A 14,955-nucleotide genomic window follows, 5' to 3' on the forward strand; every position below is an offset into this window, starting at 1 on the left:
TTTTTTTTTTTTTTTTTTCCTGTCGAAACCAGAATGTATCTTGCAGTATTTATTTGTCTGTGTTTTGATGCTTAGAAAATGGAAAAACATGAAACAACTTTCAGTCTACCTTTTAGCAAAGGGATTAGGGTAGGACTCAGATTCTGGAAGGTGTGTGTTTGAGAATGGGGGAATCAATGTCAAGTGTTTTCAGCTTTAGCTTAGAAGTGACGAGGATCATCAAGTCTTGGTTTGTTTGTTTATTTATTTTTAGATTTAATATTTATAGTCTGAGAGTTCTGGTGTTCATCTGCTCTCTTCCATGACACATTTAAGTTAGAGTCACAGGCAATTCCATCCATAAAGAGTTGTTGTCAGCCAAAATGAATCTGGCTGGGTTCAGGGAATAAGTACCTGATGGCTAGGCTTTGCTATCATTACTGACCATGCTAAAAATCAGCCAAGATGAGCTTAGGCAAGACATCCTGCACTCACTGTCAGGCTTCTCTTACTAAGGGTAAGATCTTTTCTTTTTTTTTTTTTTGCTGTGCTGTATCTACTTCATTGGAAGACAGGTATCTCAACACAGAGGGTCTCATCACTGTTGGCCAGGATTGTCTGGTTTTGATGGTCAGCTTGTTCAGGATACTGGACTAAGATACTCTGAAGAGTGGAAAGGTTTGGTTTTAGGTCAAGATCTGTTGGACTTGTGAATCTGTTGAGTCAAATCCAGAGTAAGCTCAAGACTGACTGTTAGACTCCATGGACACCATACCTTGGGTGTCTGAATATATAGGCTGCTGTGGAAAATGAAATCCAATTTCCAGTAGTTATGTAAACATTGCTTTTATTTTGCTTTCATGTTTTGAACAGGTGTAATCAAATACAGTCTGAGTCATGGTGTGTATTTTGTGTTAGCTGAAGCAGAAGACAGCCTATTTCAGTAAGGGCAAAATATTAACTTCTAATATTGATTAAATATGAACTTCTGTTTTAATTGGGCATGTAGATTACTTTTGGATGGCAAATACATATATATATTGGCAAAACACTGCTGGCATCTTTACAAATGATTTCTGTACAAAGAAAAGTGAATCTCAAATGCCTTAGAAGAGAAAAATCATGAAGATAATTGAAGGTCATAGAAGACATTCAACAGAGAAGTTATTTGCATGCCTTTATGTAGATAATTGGTTTTTGAATTTTGCTGCCAAAATTCCAGCTGTAACATAAATGATTTTATGCCTGTAAAAGTTTTGTGAATTATTTTGTTGTGAGAAGAGAAAAATGTCTGAATATTTTCTAAATCTACCCAGGTTGCTTTCAGCTTGGAACACAACATTTGTAACTCGCAATTATGCACGTGTGTCCTCAAATATCACAGAAAACACAGGAGCAGCATTGAGGAACACGCTCAGTGCAGGGAGCTCAGTGTGGAGCTTCTGCTGGAGCTGCAGGTTGAGCTCTGGGGGCGGGGGCTTGAGCCAAGAGGCCGTGAACAGCTGAAGGGCACCTGTGGGGGCCCATCCCAGTGACTGGACACAGCAGGAGCCAATGACTCCGGATTTCTCAGCATTTAGAACATAGGGGGTAAAAGCCCAGGGTTTTTTACATTGTCTGGGTTCCTTCCTCAAAGCCAGCAGCTCAGGCTGTTATTTTGTTGTTCATTGCACCGAGATTAAATTGTTTTAAGGATCTGGATAGCTGAGACACTGTTATGGGGAACTGGTAAGGAAACCTGGTGTGGCTGGCTGGGTGTAGGAGTGTGTTGCTGCAGAGGTTTCAGCTCAGGTGGAGCAAGTGTGGCTGTCTGAATTGCTCTTGTATGGTCAGACAGGGAAGTTTCCTTAACAGCAGGTCCTCCAGGAACTGTGTCTGTGCTCCTGATTCCCTGATGCCTTAAATTTGTGAGCTGTGACTGGGCAGAACGTAGCTGTAGTGGAGACCACATGCTACATGTAGGGCAGTCCTGGAGCTGAGACTGGTGGCCCCAGACTGGGCTGAAATGGGGTCTGGGAGTGAGGGTAGCACATGGGAAGGTGGACAGGGGCAATCAGCCTCACAGTCCTTCAGGGCTCAGACAATCCTGCTGGTTTTAAATTGTTGGTTATAGGTGCATTGTCCTGCAAACAATAAAGGATTTAGAAAACTTGCAATTAAACCCTCAACTCTGTCAAACAGATACTTTGCCTGCAAACTTCAAACACCTAATCCCATGACAATCTACTAACAGCTGCCAAACATTGTTGACAAAAATGTATTATTTCTTTTCTGAAAGAGAACAGACTGTTAGTATTTAATGCAATTTAGCGGTTTCTTCTGCCACGTTGGATGTCCTAGGATAATGAGTATGAGGCCGATTTATTTTGGATTTCTGTTTTTTATAATTTCTTCAGTTTTCTCACATTCTGCTAGTTGGCAGATACATAGTGTGGATTTTCCAGAGTGAAATAGTTGGTCTTCACCTGCCAAGATCTGCAGTTAGTATTTTTTAAAAAAAACAGTTGGAAGGAAATAGTCAGGTAAGCAAGACTGAGCTGACTCAACTTAATTTTGGAAATATGAAATAATTGTCCCTTCTACAAAGCAATCAGCTTCATTTACATTAAAGTAATTTTCTTATGTGATTTATATTTGCTGGGTGTTTCCAGCAGAGACACCAAGACTAACTGACCAGTCAAACATCAAAAGATGTGCTAGGGGACATTTGTTGAGCAAAGGAAGCATTTGCAGCACTTCTGTAAGCATGAGTGGTTTAATAAGCTAGGAAACTTGTTTCGGATCACATTGATGGTATTTTTTTTCCTCTAACATTGAATCACATTTTCTTTTCTGCAGCTTGTGTTGAGTTGCCTTTGCCTTTTTATCTGAAGTTTGGCTTGTCTGTAACCATACATTGAAGAAGATGGTTGTGGGAACTGACAGTGGTCAGATTTTAGGCTTCAGGCACTGGCTAAGACAAGCGAGTAACTCTCTGATTCCAGCCTAGGAAAATCCTAAGGAGGAATCCACATAATCCTTGGGAGGTGAAAAACAGTTAGTAGGTGGTGTTTTTCTAACTTGTTTACTGGCAAAGATGTTTACAAAGAGGTGTAGGCTCTAAATGACCAGTCATAGTCATTGTACCAAAGTACTGTGTAAAAAGAGGGGTTTGAAGAATAAAGATCACTCTCACTTGCTGTAATAAGCCTGAGAGTCCATGTCATTGTTATAGTGCCATCCTTAAAACAATAACCACAGATGGTCAGCTGGATTTGTTCCTTAGCACCTTTTCTGGCTCAAATGATATCACATGCTCCAGTCCATTGATGCTCTTCATTTGACTCCAGTTTGTTCATCTCTCTTTTTCTGCCCAAAAGAGACATAGTACTTCAGAGGTGTTTTCATAACTCTCACTTTCCTTGATGTCTTCCTGTACTCCCATTAATGCAGACCACTATATGGTTTACCTTGATTGCTGTGAGGACACACTGCTGCTTCCTGTTCAACTTGTCCATGCTGTCCATCTCAGCATCTTCTCTGCAAGTCTGCTCCCAGCCAGTCAGTCCCCAGCCAGTTCTGTTGCATGGGAGTATTCTTCCCAAGGTGCCAGATTTCACATTTCTTTCCTTGAATTTCATGAAGATTATTCAAGTGTACTTCTCCAATTCATCAAGATTCCTATGAATGACAGAGATGCTGATCAGTAGACCAAAGCTCCCTCCAGGCTGTGAACTTTCTGTTTTAATTTGCTCTGTAACCATCCCACAGACTGAAATCAAGAAGCCCACCTTTTAGTTCCCCAGATCCTCCTCTTACCCTTCTTGAAGATGGATACAATATTTGTATTTTTCAGTTGTCAAGGCTCTTCCTGACACCACGCCCTTACAACAACAAGAGAGGTCTCACTACAATGTTGGCAAGTTTCATAAGCGCTTTTGAAGAACTCCCATCCAGTTCCATGGACTTCTGTGCATCCAATTTACCTAGGTGGTCTCTAGCTTCATATTTTCGTGTTGTAGGTAGCACTTCCAGCCTTGAATTCTACTGGTCCTTGTAGGGTCTAGGGAAACTGGCGAGCTGAACTTGCCTATAAACATTGAGAAAGCAGAATCACTTCACAGTGAAGGCTTTTCCACGTCTTTGTCACTATACCCCCACATTTCTTTTTGTCTTGCTTGTGTTGCTGGTGTACCTCTGGAAAGCTTTTTTGTTACCTTTAATGTCCAGCTCTAGTTTTGATTTCAGTAGCACTCCAGTAGCTCTCTTTCAAGAGAATAGCTTTTACTGTAAGTAACACTGTATGCTCAGTTTCACTACTCTGAAATACTGTCTGAGAAGCACTAAGTTATAGTTCTTTATTTCTTCCTAATGATGAATTTTCGTTGAACTCTTCTCTAAAACTTTCTGTATTGCCTTCACAAGCCTCCACATTCGTTAGCTGAAAGTGATCTGGAGCACAGTTGTTGATAAATGCATTTTTTTCCTGTTGTAATTTTTTGCAATCATTATATCTATTTAAGAACATATTTAGAAACAGTTATTTTGGCATAAAGGCAATTTACTAATCAGTCATTAGTCATAAGGGAACAAAATTATGTCTGATTGAAATGAAAGATGAACATGTCATCATGAACTAGTTAAAAATACACTTTCACATTCGAGCAAAGTTTTATTTTTAATAAAGACTCATTCACTGTGTTTGGTGGTACTGAGACAAAAATTCAGGAAAAGTGCTGTCCACTCTTCCAGAGGTACCTTCCAATGGCAATGTTTTTTTCTCCTGATACCATCCAATCCATGTTAATTTATTTTCATCTCCTGAGCTATATTTATATATACATTATAGAAGAATTATAACCATAACTTCCAACGAGGCTGCCAATTTAAGTTTTGTTGTACAGTGACTAAGTTCTGTGAATTAACAATTCACTTCAGAGGAACATTTCGTCTTTACTATAGTGATTGTTTACAATATTTTTTTCCATTTCTCACTTTGAGACAACTAACATTGTTCTGTTTATGGAATTTAAGTAATGTGTATGTATATATGTATATGATTTATGTACATAAAATGAAATCCTTTGTATAAATGAAGATAGTGGTGCATCATACTCTTAAGAAACACTACAGAGAAGAAAAGCCATGGAGTATTGCTGTAATATACTTGTAAACTAATGTTATTGAAGTCAAACTGGACACAAATCTAACACATATCAAAAGGGGGTAAAAAATTCTATAGCATAGCATGGTATCAACACCACATTCTTTACTGAAGGATAAAGAGATTGAGTTTTAAGGTGTAGCATGTGGTGTTAAAAAACCCAAATTGCACAAAGGTTCTCTTAAATTAATCTGACTTACTCCAGGACATTGATGAAATTATAGTTTGCCAAGAATGGTCTTGCAAAGAGCCTGTAAGTGTGTGGACTGTTTTTATAAATCTGTACTACCAGTATTCCAGAGATTATTAATTTTGTTTGGTTTTGTTTTTTTGTCATAGTGCTCTGGTCACTAATTTATCACTAACAGCTTGCTCTCACACAAACCTGCAAAGGTCTAATCCTCTTTAGACTGCATAAAACTGGAAGAAAAAAATTGAATGCTTATGGTTTGGAGCTGACCTATGAGAGACTAGTTAATAGACTGAACAAGCAGACTAACAAACCCCAGGAACCTTTCATTGTAAACTCGTGATTACTGAGAGGGATAAAGAATGATGAAGTAAAATTAGAGAATAGAAATAAATGGGTGAAAGCGAGGAGATGGAAGTTGAAAGTAATTCAGGTGAATGTTTCTCAGAGTGAGAGCTATTTGACCAAAGAGCAGCTTTGTTTAGCTAAATCTTGGAATGTATTTTAATAAATGATGCTAAGCAAAACAAAAGCCTTGCAATACGCATTGTCAGTACATGACTACTCAACTGTTCTTTGATTTGCCCTTACTTCACCTTTAGGAATGCAGACCATAGTTCTGTGAAATCCGCCTTGTCTTCTACCCTGTATCCTTCTATCCTATAACCTTGTCTCTGAGCTGGAGAGATGTGGGTTTGACTGATGAACCACTCACTGAATGAGGCGTTGATTGGCAGGTCAGACTCCGAGAGCTGTGGGCAGTGGCTCCATGTCCAAGTGGAGAGCAGTGACCAGTGGTGTCTCCAGAGGTCAGCCTGTAGCACTGTCCTTGCTGGTGACATGGCCAGAGGATTCAAGTGCACCCTCAGCAAGCCTGTGGATGATTCCAAGCTGTGTGGTGTGGTAGTCATGCTGGAGGGAAGGGTTGCCAGAGGGACCTTGACAGGATTGAGAGGTGGGTCTGCAAATTCCTGAAGTTCGACAAGGCCAAGTGAAAGGTCCTGCTCATGGGTTGTGACAATCCCAAGTATTGGTACAGCTTGGACGAGAACTAGGACTCAGAGCAGTCCTGGGGAGAAATATTTGGGGGTGTTGGTGGATGAGAAGTCCCACATGTCCCAGCCATGTGCACTCACAGCCCAGAAAGCCAACCATATCCTGGGCTGTATCCACAGCAGTGTGGGCAGTAGGGCAAGGGAGGGATTGTCTTTCCCCCCACTCTGCTTTAGTTAGATCCCACCTGGAGTAGGATCCACAACACAAGAAAGAATGGACGTGTTGGAACAAGAGCAGAGGACAGCTGCTAAGTTAGTCAGGGGGTGAATGCATGCTGTCAGAGTTAGTGCTCTGGAAAAGAGACGGCTTCTGGAAGACCTTAGAGTAGCTTTCCAGGACCTAAAAGGGTGCAAGAGGGATGGACAGGGACACACCACAACAGCAGGTAGTGATGGAGCAAGGGGGAATAACCTTAACATATAAAGGAGGGCAGTTTTAGGTTAGCTATGGTTAAGAAATTCTTTACTCTGAGGAACTGGGGCAGGTTGCCCGTAGAGCTTGTGGATGCTGTGTGGTGAGAGTGGTAAAAGCCAGGATGATGGGGCTTTGAGCAAAGTGCAGTGGAAGCTGTCTCTCCCTATGGCAGAGGAGTTGAACCTAGATGAATTTTAAGGTCCCTTTCAATTCTAATCATTTGATAATTCAATGATTCTTTAAGTTGTGAAGGCTTCAGTTTTGGGTAGCTCATTTTTTGTGGCCTTATTTCTTCCAATCGTGTTTGCCATCTGAAATTAGAAAAGAAATCTGAGATTTCTACCAAAAGGAAAAGGAGGCCAGATTTGTTTGAATTACCTAAATGTAATTTGCCACTTGACAATAAATAATAATTTTTTCCTTCAGAAGCTAATGTGCTTTCTTTGTGGTTGTGTTATGTAGAACAGATTATTTTCCTCATACAGCAAGTGGTTCTAGGAGAATTCATGTCTTGTAACTGAGGGTGTCTTTCCTGGATTTCTGATGCTAAAACATCCTCACAATTAGGTCTTCTCTTTTTAAAACTATGTAGCTATGAATAGCAGGCTGTGTTTACATCGATTTATGTGAAGAAACTACTTTTTATCTTAGCCATTAGCTTGCTTTCCTTTATTTGTGCAGTGCTAGCCTGAGAATTGTGGCTGGTTTGACCTACTATACAAGACAGACTCTAGAATTCTACCTTGTCCATCCTGCATTAAGCTCAAAAACCTCCTCAAAGCAGAGAGCAATGGGTCCAGCCTTTGAGGTCACTTGGTACAGCTTGGTTTTACTCTTCCAAGTAGTGAAGACAGTTTAGAGCAACTGTGTATATGGGTAAAGCTATTTTCATTATAGAGCCATCAGGGATTCATCTTGCTTCCAAATCACCCTTTCTTGTTTCAGGGACTGTGCCCGTCATTTAAATACACAGCACGTTGACCTGTATGTAATTCCTTTGCAAAAACGTGCTAGCATATTTCTGCTTGGGAAACATTTTTAGATAATGTTTTCAACTGAAGTGAAATCTCAAGGGTGGCCATGTATGAACTGTAGAGAAACTGATTTTTGTTATTCTTTTAATATTGAATCAGTTATGTTCCATCAAATGGTTTTGCTTTTGTTCTGAAGTTCACGATATTCTGTTAAGCCTTTGCTTTCCAAAGGCTGAAGAGGGAGCTTAGTAAGTTGAATTCTTGGTAATGTATGTTTTAAACTTGTCCTTTTTTTGGTTGTGATGTGTACTCACATCTTTCTGCCTTCCATTCATCTGCAGTGGAAGCTTATAACTGGCCCATAACAAGACAGTGACAGAACTGTGTCAAACTCTTCAAAGATATATTAAGAACATAACACAAATTGCTTTTAGCAATTTCCCATTGTGTGCTCATAAAATTAAGTTCGTTCAAAATCAATCTAATGGGAAGTAATCAGTTAGAAAGGATATTGTCATAGGCACTACACCCAAAAAAGATTGTCTGAGCCAGCTAATTGGCATTTGTATTTTCTATATGGATAGCCAGCATTGGAATAAAAATTCTAGCTCGGTTACATTGTCCTCTTCCTTTATACAATTCACACTGTGCATGTATCTGCAATATAACTGTAATAAGGCTCCTGATTAGCTCATTCTATGGATATATGCTGAGTATTCATGGAATACTTTTCTGCTTACATTTCTACCTGAATGGAGACCCGGTATAGTTGAATTTCATTTTCTAAATCAAAAATCACCTGTTGTAAATAGGTGCATCCCCAGCTCCCTTGCCATTGTGGCAATATGAGGAGGAGAAAAGATTTTGGCTCTGTGTAATTCCTGCTCAGCAATAACAAAAATGTTATCAATTATTTGAACTAAATTATCAACCCTGTGTTCAGCACAAATCAAAAACACAGCCCCATACCAGTCATGGGGAAGAAAATTACCTCTACTCCAGCTGAATTCAGCACAACACCTCTACCTGAAAATAGCAGGTTCAGTAAGGGAAGTTCCTGTATTGGCATGGAAATGCTCTTGTATTTCAGTCCACTGAAATTTTATGACTCTTTGATTCACTTGGATGTGAAATTGGTAAACCTGCTGCGCTGTTCTCCACCAGCTTTGACATGATTGACTATGACTTAATATTCCCAGCTGAGGGTTGTTTTCTTCTCTTGATATAGTTCCCTTCCAAACGCTTGTCATTTTTCTCTTTCATTGGATCTTGATTTCTAAATGATTGTCCTTATGTTAACCCTAGGACATGCAGCTAACACTGAAAATGGATATGTTTGTGTTTGTAGCTCCTTAAGCTCTTCTAGCCTCTGATAAAAATGAAAAGAACATGCCCTTGCTCATGCAGACAGATACATTGTGCAAGCAACTGTGTCTCAGTTCAGTGCTAATATTTTTTTGCAAAACCTCCAAGATTGAGGGCCATCCTGTTCTGTAAAGGATATGGGGATCGTGCTTTTCTTTTTTTAAGTAAGCAGAATATTACTCTTGAAAATCATTGGTAGATTTTCTTAATGGTGTTTTTTTTTTAAATAGCTGTCTTTTATTATATTTTTCTTCTTCTACAGTTTTATTTTTGGTGTTGTACTATTGCATGCTTCTTGTGTTGAATACCAAGAGGAAGAGCGGAGTAGATAGACCTGAAATAGAAGCTGAGTTGTTTTATTTCAGCTGTGTCTTTCCCCACCTCTTACTTTCTGGTTTCATTAAAGTGTTGCTGGTTTTGTTTTTGGTTTTGTTTCTTTGCTTTGGGTTGGTTTTTTTTTTTTTCTTTTTCATTTTGCATATGAATAGTTATGAAAATCAAATTATCTGTCCAAGATTTCCTGGGTAGCAAGGTACCTTGGGTAGGAATTTCCATGGTAGCAATGACTTATGCTGGATCAGTTGGCTCCTGGCCTGATCTTGGACTAATCACCACCATTCCTTCTAGCCCATGTCACCACTGAGAATGTTATTTCTATACAAGATTACCATTCAGTAACCAGTAAACCAAACAAAAAACTTACAAAGAAATTGCCTTTGACTTTTTTCAGTAGATTCACTACTGTGTTAGTAATTGTTCATACTACTTTTCCTTCAAAAAAAGGATTTATGGAAATTTAGGGTCTCTAATAGGTTGGTTCAGTCCATGTTTTTTACTCTTCTTTTATTCTCTACTTTTTAATAGTTGCATAACATTGCATTCTTGGTTGGAGGGAAAAATCTGTTACTATGTCTAAATCGTGTTTGCCTGTGATTGTAGCTTCCCTTTCAGAACTCTATTAATAATTTTTGTTTCCCATATGCACTTTTTCTTTCCCATATGCACATTTTTGCCTGAAGCAAACTATTCTCAGCATTTATTTTTGGTGTATGTCCAACATTGCTCTAATCCAGTTACAGTTATTTGTGCTGGTACAATATCAGCTAAATCTATTTGCTCCATTTTGTCATGCCTACTTAATATTTTAAAAAGAAAATTAGTGAGATTTTCCCACAACAGTATTGGGTCAAACACAGTTCACATTGTGTATCGTACAGTATTCAGTTTTGCTTTGTGCACCAGTTACTATCAAATTAGGATTCCAGTTGGGCATGTGGATTTGAGCCATGTGTTAATCCAAGTTCATCCAGAGGTGCGTGCCATCCTCTCTAACACAACGGTTCAATTACAGCAGATGAAATTGCATTATCTTTTGAATCCATCTTCCCATGTTGTCTGGCAATTAGTTGCACATATGCATCCCATATCCAAGTGCTTCTCACATAGGCAGGGACAACCTTTAAAAAAAAGTTTTGGCAGTAAAATAATTTATTTGTAGGAATTCTTTACTAATTTTTAAAGTATGAAATACCCTGGACCTACCCAGCGCTTCTAGGCTATGTTCAGTGGTGTGAAATTCCTTAGAAACACCTCCCCCCACCTCCTTTTGCTACATTCTGATAAGAGGCTATTTGAAATATACTGTTTAACATGAATGTTACAGTCAAAAGGATGCCATTGTAGTCCTGCATTGTTCTGGCTGGGGTACGCTAAGGTTGCTAAAAGGTCATCCACTGCTTTACAATGTAGGGCTAGGGAGGTTTGTGACAGACATTTTAGTGCTCTGGCACAGCTGACTTTGCCCCAAATTCTGTGTGTAGGTGCTCTACAGACTGTGTCTGGTCATTGGATTGTGTAGATTCTTTACACTCCCCAGTCCTATTATGGCCATTGCTTGCACTGATTCTTACATATATTATATATTATTTTGAGCAGCTTTTTAAAATTTGTTTGAGTTTTTTCATTACTTCTGCAATTATCCAGATTTCTCCAAACAGCTTTGAAAGATCTATTAAAGTGTTTTTTTGGTTTTTTTTTTTTTGAAGATTCTGACTGGCATTTGAGAAAGCTGGAATAGCATTGGGATAGTTTGGTGTGAACTTGCTTGGTAGCTTGCAGTGTGACCAAAAGGCTGATGGTTTCAAGGTGATGGACAACACTAATACAGGTCTACAATGATGGAAACAAAAACTGAATTTGGCTTTATTAGTTCTTTGCTTTTTATTTATAGTATATAACTAAGTATGTTATGATTTTATACATATATGATTTATAGCTTCACATAATGTCAATATATATATTTCTGTAATCGAGGTAGTCCTGCTGGAAGTGGTGCAGTAATGACTTGAATTGCCTTCTGGTAGACAAGTTTTTAGGGGCTCAGGGTTGAATGTCCCTTGAGCCCTAGAGGAAAGCAGCTTTCTGGACAGCTTGCACACCTTCACTTCTTGTGCTTGAGTAAAACTGCAAAAGATGGATTCAGGCTTATGTAACTTTACATTTACTTTATTGTAGCAATGATTTCCTTGTAGACTCCCTGAGCTCAGGTTTTTAAGTGCTGGCTTCCACATCTACGCTCGCAGTTCAGAAGTGCATTAATATTTCTTTTTCAAACATGAAGTGACCTTAATTCTATGCCAAGCTCTGTGAGTTCTTGTTATGTGAGAGTATGCGGTGTACGCTTTTGGCTGTTCAGTGAAGTTCTGAATAAACCTTGCATTATCACATCAGTTTAGTATAACTGGGACAAGCACCTTGAATGGAAATACAGCTAAAACTGATGTGAGTTTCACATGCAGCAATTTGAACTACAGTGTTGTCAAAATATTTTCTCCACTGTTAGAGCATTGCCATTTTTAAAAAAAAAAATCAAGAATTACTGCCAGGGTTTATTGATTTGCATTTTAGTAATATCTAAGTTTTTAGGAATTTCAGGTTAGCTATGTAGGAGGAATTAAATAACTGAATCAAGTTTATTTGCATCAACGCATTTGTGAAAATTCATTTATCTCACTTGAAAGCATATTTGCAGATAGTCATAGCTGTCTTTGAAAGTAGATTTGTTTTCGATTTTGTAATAATAAAACTAATAAAAATATGTATTACTAATTATTTTTAATTTCTGTCTATACTTAAATCCTAGTTGAACACCAACAGACCAAAAAGTGTTGTCACACATTCCTGTATTTGTTTTTAGAAATCAATTTATCTCCTATGGTCAAATGTACCTAAAATATGCTTAAAGAAAGTCTAAAAAAAGTATATACATATGCAAGTCCATGATCCAGTGAGTGTCTTACAGGCCTAAGGACTTAGGTACCTGAGACTGGAGAACGCTCCTAAAAATCTCAAGGTCCTGGAACAATCAGACCAGATTTATTCACTTTACACTTCTGTCACTTCTATGAGAAGAAACAAAAGAAAATACTTGCAAAGAAAGAATTCAAGATAATTTAAGGAAAAGAGATTGTATTAGGAAGAAAAACCCAAGAGGGGATTTACACAAAACTCTGTACAGAAGGTTATTGGCAAGCACCAAAGAATTTTTAAGGGGTGAAAAACAGAAGAGAAAATGATAGATCAATCAGAATCTACACACAAAAAATACAGTCACATGACATATATAAGATTCTGTGGAGTTGTTAATCTGTGGCATAGGTCTCTTTGGCTTTATTTTTCAAGTCAGCCTCTTGCTCTCTCCGCGGTGTTTGTGCATACTAGCCTGTGCACATTAGCACAGACCGACATTCATGCTGTGGTTTAGCATTTAGGGCAGATAACATTCTTCCCGGACTTGTCATTTGCATCTTCTGATGCAATTTTGTTGACAAGGTCTTTTCAGGCATGCAGGGAAAAAACACTCCCGCGTCTGTTTGGATCATTGGTAAAGGAGTATCTTTTTCAGTACTTTGTCTAGATGCTATTTCCACAAGAAAGCGCTTCGCCTGGAAAGCTTGTACATATAAATGTGCTTCAGCAGGGTGCCTGTGCCTCGTGCCAGGGTCAGGCAGAAAATGACTTAAACCTTCCTGAAAATTGCAAGAGTGGTTTTTCTTTGTTGCTGGATTTTTTTCCCCCCCTTCCCGTGGTTTGTCATCCAGAAAGGGATGCAGGCGTGCGTCCCAGCCGCGCAGAGCATTGATTGCTTCTGCCTGCAGCGGGGATGCTGTCAAGTGGCTGCGCGAGTGGAGTCCAGCACTGACACGGGGCTGCTGGGCAGCGGCCCCCGCCCGCCCCGGCCGTGCCCGGCCACCAGCCCGCGCTGCCCGGCCACCAGCCAGCGCTGCCCCCGGGCCGGCCGGGCCCCGCCGCGCCTCGCCCCCGCCGCCGGCAGCGCGTCCATGCCCAGCGGGCAGGGCGAGCCCCGGGCGCGCCATGCACGGGCACCTTCCCCGGCAGCACAGCTGCGGCCGGGGCGCCGAGGGCTCGGCCGGGGCCAGGAGCGTGCCCCCCGCGGGCAGGGATGCCCAGTGCCCCTGCCGCTGGCACCAGCCCCCGCCCGGCCTGCAGCCCGGCGCTCGGGCGCTGCCCTGCCGGGGAGCCGCGGGCGCCGGCCGCGGCGGGGGCAGGCTGGTCCCCGTGTGGGACACGGTGCGGAGGAGCCCCCCCAAATCCCCGGGCCAGCCGCAGGGCAGCCCGGGGCAGTGGTGGTCAGAGTGCGGCTGTGCCCACGGCTGGGCTCCCCCGGTGCAGGTGAGCTGACTGTTCTCTGTCCGAGCGACTCAGAGGATGCTCCAGGGAAAGTGAGGGTCGGTGGTGTCGACAACTTTTGTGGTGTGTCTTTGATGCGTGTTTAGTGGTTTGTTCTGGAAATTTGATATGCAAGGGCAAGCTGTCGTGTGGTTATATCTGTGTTTGAATATTGCTTCTCTGTTGCCTATGAAAATTGTGGGCTGTTCTTGGAAAGGTTTTCTCGTTAAAATGTTTTGGTTTGTGCCTCCAGGTTCTGCAGGCTTCGTATTCCATTGTGCTGTATGGAACTGATGTGTTTGTCTCCCATGTGTAATGGATTTTGGGAGCTTCTGTAAACTATTTGTTTTCAAATATCGCATGAGGTTAAAATAATGTTTTAAGAGACAGCGTGGGGGAGGGGGTGTTAGATTTACTGATAAGAGAAAGTATGACCTCCCTCTCCTCTTTGGAACTTCAAATGTAGTTGAAAACCTCAATAAATATGAAATAGCTCTTTAGCTTTCACGAATCTGTAGATTTTTATTTAAATGCGGGGCAGTGTATTTTCAAATACAAACCAAGCAGAATCTATGATGTGTACAATTACCTGTAACCAACTAGACTGAAACCCACCACTGTGAAATAGAAATCTCAGTGAAACTCATAGGATGGTTAATACTAAAAAGCATTAAAACTACCTCCACTGATTCACGTTTTCATGTCTCACTCAGAAAGCTTCCAGCTTATTCAAAAAGGCTTTCTATCACGGCAACATCAAATGTTTTTGTCAGCATTTCACAGTAAAAAAGGCAGAATGTATTGCTGAAATAAGTTTTTGAAATATATCTTCACTTACTGATGTAGTGTACTCTAGAGTTTAACTAGCCTCAGCCCACACTGAACATGTGCACCCTCTCTAGAGATTACATCGATTCTTTCATGGAAATGGTTTTTAATATATTTTCACTGTACAGAAAAGCAATAAGGCAAAGGACTGTCAGATAGTGTAGCTGTATTTTATCTTGTCTTATGGTATGAAAAAGTGATGCTCTGTTGACTGGAAGTGATTGTTATATAAAAGCTTCTTTTTTCTTTTCTTTCAAATCTAGTATCCAGTGGGAAAACTAAGCTTTCTGTTATATCTTTGAGTGATGGAAATGTTG

General features: G+C 40.3%; 1 protein-coding gene across 8 annotated transcripts in view; it reads left to right on the forward strand.

Annotated features, from left to right (window-relative positions):
• The window catches only part of DLG2 (discs large MAGUK scaffold protein 2), a 994,479-nt gene that overhangs the window by 564,876 nt on the left and 414,648 nt on the right, over positions 1-14,955 (forward strand). Inside the window, exon 1 of one of the 8 annotated variants that reach the window (XM_063394416.1) lies at positions 13,047-13,813. The exons of 4 other annotated variants lie outside the window; for them this stretch is intronic. In XM_063394416.1, coding sequence (XP_063250486.1) covers positions 13,496-13,813 — 318 coding nt within the window. In that variant the 5' untranslated portion in view covers positions 13,047-13,495. Of the gene's footprint in view, positions 1-13,046; positions 13,814-14,955 lie in introns of those variants that run through there. 3 more of the 8 variants (XM_063394415.1, XM_063394411.1, XM_063394409.1) reach the window with 3 other exon arrangements.

The sequence above is a fragment of the Prinia subflava genome, chromosome 3 (genome assembly GCF_021018805.1).
Source record: "Prinia subflava isolate CZ2003 ecotype Zambia chromosome 3, Cam_Psub_1.2, whole genome shotgun sequence".
Taxonomy (NCBI): Eukaryota; Metazoa; Chordata; class Aves; order Passeriformes; family Cisticolidae; genus Prinia; species Prinia subflava.